This window comes from Pogona vitticeps, chromosome 1, assembly GCF_051106095.1.
Source record: "Pogona vitticeps strain Pit_001003342236 chromosome 1, PviZW2.1, whole genome shotgun sequence".
Taxonomy (NCBI): domain Eukaryota; kingdom Metazoa; phylum Chordata; class Lepidosauria; order Squamata; family Agamidae; genus Pogona; species Pogona vitticeps.
The window spans coordinates 303,864,572-303,879,168 of record NC_135783.1 but is presented as its reverse complement, the minus strand read 5'-3'; the positions used below and the strand labels follow the sequence as shown (position 1 = coordinate 303,879,168).

Sequence of the window (14,597 nt, the reverse complement as noted above, 5' to 3'; positions counted from 1 at the left end):
GGACATAATAATTGTATTAAGAATCACAACTCATTTATATCGGTCAAGGACTGTATATTCAGGCCAGTTTTTTTTTAACTATAAGGAGTGCATGATGGATCTGAATGGTGGGGGGTTCTGAACAGATAAACGGAAGTACTTTACATAGCATATGTTTTAAACTATGGGATTTAGTGGCACAAAATCTGATGGCAGCTGACAACTTAGATGGCTTCAGAAAGTAGACAAGATGAGACAGCTTCATGGAAGGCAGTGCTTATAGGTTTGGTGACTCTCCTGCCTTCAGAAGCTGAGGCAGCTGTTTAACAACAAAAGTGACTGGGAGAGGCCTCTTGTTCTCATGTCTATTTGTGGACATCTCACAGGAATCTGTTTAACCACTTTGGAAAACAGGATGGTAGATTAGATAGGCATTTGGTCTAATCCAGTAGAAGTCTTTGCAAATTTAGGCAGATAAACAGGCTCAGCATGGATATAATCCATTGTCCAGCATAGCAACTGGTACTCAGTAGGCATAGCAGGACCAATAGCGTAAAGACCATAAGAGGCAGTTATTTTCTCTAGTAATTTATCACAGAGTTTAGAAATTTGATATTTTGGACCAGAATTCCCTGTAGCCCTGGTCTGGGGGTTCTGGGACTTGTAACCCCCAAGAGTCACAGTTCCAAGCTCTGCCAGCCACTCCCAAGACTTGCTAAGACCATGTTGAGCAATGTCAGACGTTTTAACAAATGCTAATTTGGCAGCTTGCTGGTGGGGCAAGGCAGGAGATTGTGCCTGGTTGTTTTCTGTATGATGCTCCTATATAGTGCAGTTTGATCTAGCTATCCTAGCCAGTGATAAACCCTTGTGGCCTCCACAAATTTATCTAATCCCTTTCTACAAACATCTATGGTAGCAGCTGCCAGTGTCACTCCATTATTCTGAATAGAACAGGATCAGGAGATAACCTAAAATGCCATACTGTATAGAAGTGCATGTTTAATTGTTTGTGGCAAGAGAACAACAATTATTCCAGCTGACAATTTCTTGCTGCTGTATTTCAGGCTGAACGAAGAGCAAATTGCTACTGTGTGTGAATCCGTCTTGCAGGCACTGGCCTACCTGCATTCCCAAGGTGTCATTCACAGGGACATTAAGAGTGATTCCATTCTCCTGACACTTGATGGAAGGGTAAATCCTTTCACTACGTTTGTTTTCCCACTTCTCATAATTTCTCCATTTCCACGTGCCATCATAGCTCAGCACTGAGTACGTATGCTGCAGTTTAGAGACTCATGTTAAATAAATGAGACTGAGATATTTCTTTTGTCTTGCTTGCATTCCCAGTTCTCTCTCTCTCTCTCTCTCTCTCTCTCTCTCTCTCTCTCTCTCTCTCTCTCTCTCTCTGTGTGTGTGTGTGTGTGTGTGTGTGTGTGTGTTTGTGCGTGTGCGCGCGCGTGTATGTATCCCATTGTTTTCTTCTATAATCAGTAGTAATGTCAGGAATTCTGCTGTCTTTCTCAACTAGGAAGGTGAAAGGGCTCAGGGAATAATAATAATAATAATAATAATAATAATAATAATAATAATAATAATAATAATAATAATAATAATAATAATAATAACAACAACAACAACAACAACAACAACAACAACAACAACAACAACACAACAACAACACAACAACAACACAACAACAACAACAACAACAACAACAACAACAACAACAACAACAACAACAGAACTGCAGAACCAATCATCAAGGCCAGTTGCTTTCAAGCAGGCACAGTGGGGAATAGAATTCCCAATTTCCGGCTCTGCAGCCACATACTTAAATCACCAAGTTATCTAGCATTTCCCTGTACTCTATGTGCCTTCTCAGTTGGAAGCTGTGCAAGAGTTTTCTTTATTGTAGGGAGTGGGGCATCAGGAATGGAATGCCCAGGAACTTCTGTGGGCGATACTGAGACCATTGATGGGCTTAGTTGGGCCTCTTGGTCAAAGGTTCTCTCTCCTGAGCTCCATAGACCTCAGTATAAAGCAGTTTCAGTTTAACTTGAACTTTAATTCTGTGTTTTCCTACAACCAGTTTTGTGTGTCCCTTTCATCCATTTCCCTCATCTTGCCTTTTGTTTTGGACTTCCAATAATAATTCTTTTTGCCTTTTGCATAGGTGAAACTGTCTGACTTTGGCTTCTGTGCTCAGATCAGTAAAGATGTGCCAAAAAGGAAGTCTTTAGTAGGAACACCCTATTGGATGGCTCCAGAGGTTATTTCAAGGTCACCCTACACAACTGAGGTAACTATGGTACCTGGAGTGTAGAAGAGGCAGTCAGAGCAAAGCATGTCTGTTTAAATCCTGTTCAAGATGTTCAGCAACCTGGGATGAGCAAAGGGCAGTTCTCAAGGTGATGTTGGACTACAGCTCCCATGATCCCTCAGCAATCCCTATGCTATCTGCAGCTTTGTTGTTGTTTAGTAATTAAGTCGTGTCCGACTCTTCGTGACCCCATGGACCAAAGCACACCAGGCCCTCCTGTCTTCCACTGCCTCCCGGAGTTTGGTCAAATTCATGTTGGTAGTTTCGATGACACTGTCCAGCCATCTCGTCCTCTGTCGTCCCCTTCTCCTCTTGCCTTCACACCTTCCCAACATCAGGGGCTGCAGCTTATGGGGTTGTAATTCAACAACAATGGACGGCAGTATTGAAGGGTCACAAATTGCCCATTCTTTGATGTATAAGATGCAAGAGACAGGATTGTGTGATTTTCACATCAATTTCTGGGGCACTTTTTCTATTCTGCTCCAGTAAAGGATTAGCATGAATAAAAGCTACAATTACAGCTTTGACAGTCTAAAAATATCTTCAGCAGATGAAGTCAAGCACATAAATCTGGAACTTGGAAGAACATCATGGAATAGAGCATGAAGACAAACATATTTTACAGAACTCACAGACAGAGTTCCGACTCTTGTCCTCTGAAGATGCCGGCCACAGAGACTGGCGAAGCATTAGGAAGAACAACCTTCAGAACATGGCCAAAGAGCCCAAAAGACCCACAACAACCATCAGATCCTGGCTGTGAAAGCCTTCAAGAATACATTAAATTTTACATTAATTTTATTCCAATACACTGCAAGAACAACATATGACTTTCGTTTTACAGAACTGTATAGTTTTGGATGGGTGTTTGTGTGAATGAGTAAGGAGGGTAAATGACAGAATGAGAAAAAGGTGAAGACATGCTAACAGTTATATTATGATACTTTAGAAAGAGAGAAGAGTCCCTTGCATAATCCTTTATTAGCCAGTAAGTACAATAACTCCCACTAAGTTCAGTATAGTTTATTTCAAGAGTACATTTTTGAGCCTAGGGGCTGAATGCCAAATTGAGAAAGGACTTAGGGCCTGCATTCTACCAGAGGGTGGCTCTAAGAGCACAGAGTGGGGCCAAGGGCAGAGCAGATGGGATCGGAGTAAAAAGACTGTCAGATGTGATTCTTATCACTTTGGAGATATTTCCATCAAGCATACAAAGTACATTTCAGTTCTGTGCAATTCAATTGAATATTCAGGGATCAGCTCCACTGTGCAACAACTTTCATGCCTGCAAAGCACAGCTGAATTCCCTGTGTAGTATTTAAACATTAAATGCCCTTAAATATCCTCTCATCTCTCTGATCAGTAACTGGGGGATACTGGCAAAATAGAGGCCTCTCCCTGGTGCACAGGGTGGCTTTCAGCTTCCTTCTTAAACCTTCATGAATAATGCCTTGCCGTTACTTCTTTCCTCTTCTGTTTCTTTGTTGCAAAGTTCCATTACCGCATTTCCCTGAAAATAAGACAGGGTCTTATATTAATTTTTTGCTACAAAAAACTCATTCGGGGGATGTTTTTTTTTTCATATACAACGACCTACGTTTATTCAAATACAGTCATATCATCTTCTTCTGGTTGCTGCACAATGGTGGTGGGTGGAGTTTCACTTAATTGGGGCTTATTTTGGGGTAGGGCTTATATTGCAAGCATCCTGAAAAATCATACTAAAGCTTATTTTCAGGTTAGGTCTTATTTTCGGGGAACCAGGGTAGTTTTACAGAAGCATCCATGCTAATGACATATCTTGATCTTGCAGGTAGACATCTGGTCTTTGGGAATCATGGTGATAGAGATGGTGGATGGAGAACCCCCTTACTTCAGTGACTCTCCAGTCCAAGCAATGAAGAGACTCCGTGACAGCCCTCCTCCTAAAATAAAGAATTGTCATAAGGTCATTATATTTTTAAGGAATTCCACAAACATTTTGTTGCAGCTGAATAATGTTACAAATGCAGTAGGCAGAAAACATTTGCTGGGGGGTAACTTCTGACGATTTCACATAGTGTGTGCATGCACTACTAGGAAAATTAGCTTGGCCACAGTGAACTGTAGGTGTACTGCATGCCCACATGATGAAACAAATAGATCAGCACACAAAGCAATATAAATGCAATGTTCACCCCCCCCTTTTTTTTTAAATGCATGAAAATGCTTTCCATTAGGGAGATATTCAGTATTTGAAGCAGACCTGTGAGTCCATTTTAATTACAACACCTGGCCATTTACAACTGGGATGTTGCTGCATGACAGCTACCACCTTTGTCAGTCTTTAGCCCACTAGTTAGTACATAATAAATCGGAGACCTGTTCAGAATCTAGAAATTGCAGCACTAAGGGCTGATCATGCAGGCTGTTGCTGGCCTCTAGTGGTGAGTGGAAAAAATGAAATCTTCCAATAAAAGCTTTAATTTGAAACAAAAACCTGGACCTGGCAAGACCAATGGTAAACTTAGTTGATTTAGTTCCATATTTTTCCTTTCATAATGTTTCCATGAACTATTTTGGTGATGCAACAGGGAAGTGAAAAGTTTTACACACTCACCAGAAACAAAGATATTTTGCTTCTTGACTATTAACATGAAGCATAATGTCACTCATGGCAGGTCTGGGTTTTTTTCCTCCCTCATATAACTGCAGAGATTCATTTGTCACACCTGCAGTCTGATAGTTATGCATAGGTCTCTAAAGAACAGTGCCAAGTAATTCTTCCCCCATCATTCAATGTAGAGACAATACTGTTAGCATCAATCACAGTGACAGATAATCTCTCCTCCTTATCACAACAATACACCCACAACAAGACACGCTAATCACCCATCCCCTGAATAGGACAAAAGCCTATCTCACAGCCATAAATACTCCACTCCCAAGCAAACTACACCAGAGCACAAAGTGCTGTCCTCTGAAGATGCCGGCCACAGAGACTGGTGAAACGTTAGGAAGAACAACCTTCAGAACACGGCCAAAGAGCCCGAAAAACCCACAACAACCAATACTGTTAGCACTTTAGCACACCACAAGCAAGAGATGTTGGTTTGATTGGGGCAATGTTAGCAGCTCTCCCAGCCATTCAACTTGAGCGTTCCAGACAAATACTCTCTAGGAACATAGAGCTACATTTCATGCCCCTTGTCTCCTAAAATAATCTGATGCTTTTGTGTACTCTGCAAAATGTGGTCCAGGTTGCCACAATGGAAGTTCCAACTATTAGCCCACTTGCATTCTGTGCCTGAAATTGGGAGGTAGGAACATTTTTTTCTTTCCCCCAGATAGCAAAATATTTGGGGCCCACACTGGGACTTTGATAAATAATCTGTACATAGCCTCATGCCATACCAAATGCATAAAATCTGGAGAGAATTCTTGCTTTTAAATAATTTAAACCTCAATTTACAAAATATGTAATTGTAAAACTAAATCCACCACCCATCTGTTAGAGACAGTGACCAGAATCTTACTGAGGTTTATACCAGCATAAGTGCAATTGCATAAAGTGAAACAATGAAATGACACTGATTAATAAGTTGTAGGTTCTCCTTCCTGGTTGCATTCATGCAACCAGGAATGGGAAAGGTAACTCATTCATTAGTGGCAATGTGCCACCACAGTGTGTGCAGTTAGACTTATGCCAGCATACATTCTGAATAGGATTCTGGCCAGTAATTTGCAGCCTCTCTCATTTCCCTCGTTCTTTTCTCATCCACATAAATGGTTGTGGGCTGGGAGAAAAAAAAACTTTATGAACTGTGATCATGTCCTTATCTTGTTCTGTTGCCTGTAGTGTCATTGTTTTCAGACTTCAAGCCAGCTTTACAATACATCCAAATAATATTGAACTTAAGAGTTGTTTCTTGGACTGCTTTTGCTTTATGGCTTCATCCTTGTATTGCAGCTGATACACTTTTTGTGTAGCTGAAAAATCCTAACATATTCTCTGCACCAGCAAATAGCTAGATACATTTGCCTTAGTATTACAAGGCTTGATAAATGAAACACATTTATCTCCCTCATTTATTCTTCACAGTAATTCTATCAGATCAAATAAACTTAAAGACAATGAAAGGGAAAGCAATCCAGTGTAAAAAGGAGGAGGCATATCTGCATGACTCTGAAATGCACACATAGACTCATATAATCATGGAGTTGGAAGGGGCCTATAAGGCCATCATGTCCAACCCTCAGCTCAGTGCAGGAATACAGATCAAAGTAGATCTGACAGAAGATTGTCCAATTTTTCCTTGAATGCCTCTAAACATCCTCTTTCAATTTTCTGTGCCTTCTGCTACATTGCATCTGTAAGCAAATATGCAATAAATGGCAGGTGAAATACACTACAGTGTATTTCAGCCTGGATCTGCCTGTGCCCCAAGCAGAGTGTTCTGTGCATTAGCATCCATTGCTTTCAGCTTACAATTCAGAATTAAAATGAACATAAACAAAACTATTATTTCAACGGCTTGCTGTGTGGTGTCACAATTGCTGCAAGCTTAACCGTGTTGATCTATATGAAGTTATCTCTATTGTTTATATCTTAGAAAGTTGGATTGCATCCAGCAGCGGTCCTTTTCAAAAATCTGATTTTAAGACTACTTAGTGCTAGATTGGTGCCCCACCCAGACCATGAAAATATATTTATCTGATGGATTCTATTTCTGCAGACCTCTCCAGTTTTAAGAGACTTCTTGGAACGGATGTTAACACGAGATCCCTTGGAGCGAGCAACAGCGAAAGAACTCCTGGATCACCCTTTTCTGCTTCAGACTGGACTTCCAGAGTGCCTGGTGCCACTTATCCAGCGGTACAGGAAACGCACCTCCACCTGCTGAGCCTAACCTAATGGAATACCAAGTATCATAACATTACATGTCAACATTTCTCCAGGAAATACTAATTGAGTTTGTGTTGTTATTTAAATTATTTATATTATATATTTTCTGCCAGCGGGCTCTCAGACTCATGTACAGTAAAATCCCAACATAAAACAAAGAATTTTTTTTTAAAAAAAACCCACTGTTCTTTATAATCAGGCCAAAAAAAACAATTACAAAAGCCAAAAGGCCTGTTGAGACAATACAGTTTTTATTGCCTATCAAAAACTTCCCGGCTCCTCTTGGGAGGAAATTCCACAAAGGAAGTGCTGCTACAGAAAAAAAGCTCTGTCTTGCTGGTAGGACAGACAACAGGACCTCTGATGGGAGATCAGATCATGGACAGGCTCTTCCAGGTGGAGGCTGTCTTTCATATATTCTAGCCTCAGAAACAAGGGCAACTCAGCCCTGGGGACATTACTTGGATTTGTCAGTGTTCTTTTCCAAGATGTGAATGTGAGAGGGACTTTTTATCATCTTTAGCTGCTTTTTAATGTTTACCTTTTTTTTCTTGGCTGAAGACAATCAAAAGCTGGATTCCTACAAATCCCAACTGTAATGTAGATACTGTCAAGCTCCTGGATCTTTTTCCCCCCCCAAGGATGTACAGACAGTGTTAACTAAGACAGTTCTAAACTGTATCTTCACATCTCTAGAGGCATTAGCTAATGACTGAACTGTAACATCATTCCAGTTGTTCCACGATCTTTGTTCTGTAATCTTTCTTCTATAATATTGACTGTATGGTACACATCCTCACTCTGTATCCCCAAATAGTATCGCATCCAATCCCTGTTACAAAGGAACCTTGTATGTTAATTCCTTCAAAATAATTTATACAGTACTTTTATTTCTTCCTGCAAGATTGAATAATATTAGTTGATGTATGGCTCTGCAAGGATGGTCTGTCATTTTGCAATCTTGCCCATCACCACCTGGAGAGCAGCACTTTATTTGACAGACACTTTTTCAGAGACACTGGAACCTTATGCTTGGAATTCCACAACCTGTAAACACAGTGCCTTCTCTAGCAGTGACTGAAATAGGAGGCATAATAGGCATTGTCCAAATAAGAACTTACTACATTTGCTAGTATCAGATGGATGCACAAAGTTCACTGACAGGTGCCGCTCCAAGGCTGCTATTAGGTGGTGTTTCTACCGGCTTTGAATCCTGTAGCAAGATCAATAAAAGCATTTATGCTTTCCCCCCACTGAAAGTTGGTTGTTTTACTGTAAGAACATTTAGTCTCTACCTCCCATGTTTGTAAGAGTGGGGAAATGCATGGAATGTGCTCATGATTCTAGAAAAACCAGATGTAGGATAGCTACTTTTAATATTCTTTTCTAAAGGTGACACAGAAGTTTTGTACAAAAAGTCTCATCAGTGTCAAGGTTATCAGGCTGAGGTCATTTGACATATAGTTTAGGTTGTATTTTGTGCATTACTGTATGGAATAGAATTGTGGCATATCTGGAATTCAGTCTTGTGATGCAGATGTTTTGCATTTGTGGACAAAAGGGTTATAGAAAGTGGGGAGGGGGGTTGGGAACGGGTCTCGTTTTATGTGTACTCTCTCAAAATCTGCCCTACACAATAGGCTCCCATCTGCCCAGTTGTAGACAAGTGATAACAATAAGAGAAAGTGAAAATGACAACAACCTGAAATGTTGGGGAAATGTTTGTTGTAAAATATTTCTGTATGTTCCAGGATATTGTGCAAAAAAAGTTTTCTTTTTTTAAAAAATATCTAATTATCTTGAAACAAATATTCCACCTTTTTGTGAATTGTTTACATTTGTTTTAAATTAAAATGATTTTTTGATTATTCATAAATTTACTGCCACAAAGTTTTCCTTTTTAAAATTGTGGGTATTCTGATATAATGAAAAAGTGCACAATTCTGTAAAGAGTTAATGTCTGATCATAGTTTCATACTTTTAAACCTGGAAGAAACTGAGGTTGGATGGAACTATCATATATTCAACTGCATATGATCAAAGCAGTTATATTTAAGAATGTAGCCCATCACTTTCAGTGACCGGCCCATTCGTTTTTTATATAGAGACTGAACATGTTGAACAGGGATTAGGTCAGAGGGTGCAATATTGACTCCAAAATCTGATATGAACCATACTCTTCTGCCACCAAATTTCACATGTAAACTGTGCTAAACCTCATCAGGGGCTGGACTCAATGATCCATGGGTGCCCTCCCAGCTCTGCAGTTCTCCTAAGATCTCCTTGGGTTACATGTTTGGTCTGCTTAATGTTACGACAATCCACAGCAGTAAAAACGGTTTAGAAAACAAAGCAACTTTTCAAAAATACAGTAGGAAAAACTCCAGTACAAACCTGGGAAGAATTTACTGTAACAACTCTTCAACTGATGAACATTCCAGATCTGTTTGGCACTGAGTATGAAGAGATCTGTTATTTAATTTTTTTTTTGAAGCACAGAAATATGAGTATGCTTGCAGAAGCAACAATGTGCCAACAAAGACAGACAGTTCAGAGGTCCCTAAAATGTTCCCTGTTTGCTCTGTCTATTCTAGTGTTTCCTCATAAATTGACTGATGTCCCAGTTATTGATGGGAAAATCATGCATGAATCTCCTTTAATACTAGGTGACTTTGAGAAACAATTTGAGCATCTGCTACGAAATAAAGAGTTTGGTTCTTTGAGACTACGCCTATAGACAGTATGACTGAGTTAGATATTTGGTTGTACAAAGAATTCACTAAGGACAGAGCAGCCATGGCGGCAGTTTTGTGCCACCATTCATAGACCTCATCATGCAGCCCTCCTTTATGAGTAATCTTCCTACTCTGCTAGTGAAAAAGGAAGTCAACTACACCCAATAGCCGTTCAGCTTATCTTTCAGGGAGCACAGCACCTCTTTAGTTGTGGAAACACACCATTAATTTTATACATAACTAACATGCTGATGTCCAGAGCACAGAAACATTATTTTTGGACCATTCATAGAATTTTCTCGAAGAATTCTGAGAGTTAAAGCTGAAAATCGAAGGATGTAATTAAATCAACAGTTTACTAAGAAGAAATCCCCACTCCAATAGCACATGAGTGTGTCATCTTCTGAAGGTTAACAAATTAGATCTATGCAGACTGGTGGAAACAGACATTCCAAAATGTGTATCTTCTTATGACTAATACCCTGCACTTGAACCCATAAAATGGAAAATAGAGTGGTTGTGGTGTTACTTTTCAAGTCATACCCATGGAAAAATGGTCACGCAAGAACAGATTAATTAGAAGAGCCACACAATTAGCAAGAAAATCACAATATGGAAGCCAATTTTATTGCACTATATTGAGAGAAACATTTGTAAGTTATAAAACGCATTCCCATAGAAGAATAAAATTCACAGCCTGGTATGAAGACGATGCATTCTTAAGAAAAATCAAAACAGATCACATCTAACCACGGTTTGTGAATGCCTTACTTTGTAAACAATTCAAGTCCAAAAACTAAATGAACAGCTATTATAACAATACAGTACAAAAAAGCAAAGGGGAAATATGTAGTAATCATGTTGATAGTGAGCATGGATTTAACAACACATTATTGCTCCATAATGCATTTCTACATTTCTTTATTTGTTAGATCAAAATACAAATATGGAGATATCAAGGCCCCAGGTGTAATTTTGGATCTAGAAGATGCATGAACAAAGCTGTGAACAGCCACAGACTCGTTGGCTTTCCACAACCTCTGGGTAGAGTGGGCGGCCTATAAATTAATTAATTAATTAATTAAATAAATAAATAAATAAATAAATAAATAAATAAATAAATAAATAAATAAATGCAGCACCTACTCCCTGTTTCTAAAGTGGAAATACTATTCTAATTTATAAAGTTGTCACAAGGAAGAATGAAACAGAATTATAAATTTCTTGGTCTGCTAGAAATAAACAAGTTTAAAAACTTCTTTTCCATCTTTTCTTTCCTGTACCTTTCCTGATTTCAGATTTATATGGAATCTAAACAGTTAAGAAAGATCTGAGAACAAAATTTTAAAAAGCACATTCCCTGAATGCTGACCAAAGTCCAGGATACAGACAACCCATCAGCATCCTGCCATAAAAAATGGGGAAGGGTACTGGATGTTGTCTGTGTTTAAACTATTTAGGAAGAGGCAGTAGCTCTGAGGGAAAAGGGTTGATTTACATTGGGTTATTCCGGCCACACTACATTGTTATATCTTGACATACATAAAAGGAAATAATATACAGAGCTAATGCTTTCCTCCCCTTGCACTATAGGTTTGTTAAGTTGGAATATGTAAATGTTAAGGGGGGAAAAGGAAAAGGTGTATTTTGTATCCAATTGACATTAGGTTAAGAGTTCAGAAACGCGTAGTATGTACTAGTTAATTCTTAATGTTGTTAGTTTGGGAGAGAGGAAAAAAAATCATGTCAACAAAGATTATGACCCTGTTACTTAATGCTAGTCTTTAAACATTTTCCCCCTTTTCTTCCCTTTCCTTCCTTTTTCTTCCTCTTCTTCTCTCCCTTTCCCTTTGAGGATTTCAGTTGATAGTGAGTCTTGGTTTCCCAAAACAACCCTGGTCAAACTATTCCAATTCTTTTCTCAGGCACTCAGACTGCAGATCAGGTCTTAAAGATAAACTCCAACACAAACAATATTCTAGAGGTCCAGCAATTAACAACAATCTCAAAGTTTTTCTGTGGTGCATATCCCTATCTGTATTCACAGCAGCTGGGGATATTAGTCCTCAGTCTGGGATTGTTTTCCAAAAAATAAAAAAATAAAAAAAATCTTTCACAGACTTCTGTCCTTATTAGGCGTACTTTTCTTCTCCAAATACAGTATTCTCCAATAATATTCCTCTCCCAACTGTCTCAACATTTGCAACTATTTTTCAGGGTTCTCTGAATATTTGGTAAATAACAGCACAAGAGTCAGAATTGTCAAGCTGATTAACAGTCATATTTCCAAGTTGTAAATATTAACAAACAGATAGGCAGTCTTTCCAATTATAAATATCACTGTAGAGAAAGTCTAAACTAAGAATTTTTGTTTTGTTCATCTGTTATCTGCATCCCTGAAACAACTAATCAAAGTTCATAAAAAGAAAGAGAGACGTAAATAGAAAACAGAATGATGGCAGCAGGCCAGCTGAGCTTATGAATTCTTTCCCAGGGGAGTACTGTATAGCTGATAAAAATCAGCATGGGAAGACAAGACAAAATAATATCCTCCTCCCTCTGACACTTCTGAAGAACTCCAAATCTGGAGAGTGGTAAAAAAGAAAAAAAACTACCTGCATTTATAAAATAAATGTCTCAAAGTGGGAGAGAGCAGCAAGCTGCTGCATTCAGCTTGGCAACCAGCCTGGAAGTCCTCGGATTAAACAGATGTTAATTCTCATAATAAGAGCAATATTAAAAAGAAATAATACAACAGTATACAATAATCCCTTTTAAAAATCCCCTTGGTCAACCAGTCATTTAAAGGAAAGCATGCTGAAGAGAAAGGTCTCAATTTACTTGTGGAAGAGCAGAAAGATGCTAGTCTGGCCTTCTGTGGGAGGAAGTTCCATAGTCTGCAAGCAATGACAGAGAAGGATCTCTCCTGGGTCCCCACTAGAGGAAATTCATTGGTGTGGCACTAGACTGACGACAACATTCATTGGTGCAGTACCACAGCTATCAAGCATCCACGCACCCCAACCCCCAGACTGGCTGGGCCACTTACCTTGTGTCTTCGGTGGCACTAATTCAGGCAGGAGCTCAGGCTGCCTGTCCCCACCTCCTCCAACAGCTGACCACTCCAACAAGGAGGCGGGAGAGGGATTCTACCCATGCAGCCAATGAGTGGGTAGCTGCCAGGGGAGGCAGGGATGGGCAGCCTGAACTCTTGCCCAGATTGGAGCGCTGCCAGAGAAGGAGGACCCTGGTGCTGCAAGACACAAGGTAAGAGGCCCAGCCAGTCCAGGGAGGTGGGGCAAATGGATGTGCAGCAGCAATGATGCCATGCTGGTGAATTTTGCTGTCAGAGACCAAATTAATTCATTCCCTGCTCTAGTTTCCATCGTTTTTGCTGCCCAGAGTAGACCTTTGGTCTAGATGAGCGGGGTAGAACTCTAACAAAATAAAATAAATAAAATAATAAATTTTTATTCAGTTAAGAGCTCTTCAACATCACATTTCAAATGAATCACTCCCTCTCCTCCAACAAACCCCATCACCTTTCTTCATTGTAAAACAAAACATGACACAAGAGATCTGCAATTGGCCTTCCCAGTTTCCTTTGCCTTGTTTAAAAGCTATATTTGGTGTGAGAATTTTGGTCAGGACACGAACATTTTGGGGATCACTCATGTGTAAGGTTGTTAAAAGTAGGAGGTGACTTAACGGCACATAACAACACCACATATATGGGAAAGTTGGTTAATTTCCCCTCCCCAGTGCCATTTCCTTGACTTAAATCATCTCCCTGCTATCAGCCACAAAAAAGTTAAAATATACGGTAAGTATAATACGGACAGCTCCCCTCCAGTGATGCTAAATATCAGAATATCAGGTGCAAGGGAGTTGAGTAAACAACACATAAGTGTGAATGTCACTTATCCAAGAACAGTAACCCAAATCCAACCCTCCACTAGCAAATTCCCCTACACAGAGGTTTTAAACCAAATAAAAATACTTCAGACAATCTGACCATACATGTTCCAACTAGTGTAAACTCTCCATGATAGCTTTTGTCTCCATATATGATCTACTTTGAGAGCCAAATGAAGAAAAAAAACCCTGAAAGTTAACTGCAGCAAGTTAAAAACCACACACATCAAAAGTTTCTTAGCACAACAGGTACACAACCATTTCTGGCAAAGCAATCAGATGACTGCCATGCTTGTGACATTTATTTTGAAAAAAACATCCTGCTCAAACAATTCTGGACAAATTAGTGTTAAGGGAGAAACAACTTATAAACTATGCCCATTTAGGCTGATTTGTCTGTGCAATTCAAGGATTATTTACATGGTTTTACATCATTTTGTTCAATAAGCTTACACAGATAAAAATCAGACTTGAAGTTAGTCCCCCAAGAATTAAATTGCTCTTCAATTTTAATGCTGTTTCCAATTTTTACCTGTTTTTGTGTTTGTTCCCGTATTTCCTCTCATTTGGATTTTTTACCCCATGGAGTCTTAATCTGTATATCATAGTGTCCAAGATCATTCTGAATATACAAAATATAAACAAACAAACAAATAAACAGAAACAAATAAGCAAAAATAGCACCAGCATATCTGAACAATGTAAAGTCTTCATTGCCTTTATAGGTATGTGCCAATTCAGTCATCAGAAGCATTTA

General features: G+C 39.2%; 1 protein-coding gene across 7 annotated transcripts in view; it reads left to right on the top strand.

Annotated features, from left to right (window-relative positions):
• The window catches only part of PAK6 (p21 (RAC1) activated kinase 6), a 70,156-nt gene extending 61,090 nt beyond the window's left edge, over nt 1–9,066 (top strand). For all 7 annotated transcript variants that reach the window (XM_020795782.3, XM_078391664.1, XM_020795784.3 and 4 more), the window contains 4 exons: nt 1,047–1,173; nt 2,156–2,281; nt 4,119–4,253; nt 7,021–9,066. In XM_020795782.3, coding sequence (XP_020651441.1) covers nt 1,047–1,173; nt 2,156–2,281; nt 4,119–4,253; nt 7,021–7,188 — 556 coding nt within the window. In that variant the 3' untranslated portion in view covers nt 7,189–9,066. The remainder of the gene's footprint in view (nt 1–1,046; nt 1,174–2,155; nt 2,282–4,118; nt 4,254–7,020) is intronic.
• Nucleotides 9,067–14,597: the final 5,531 nt, after the last annotated feature.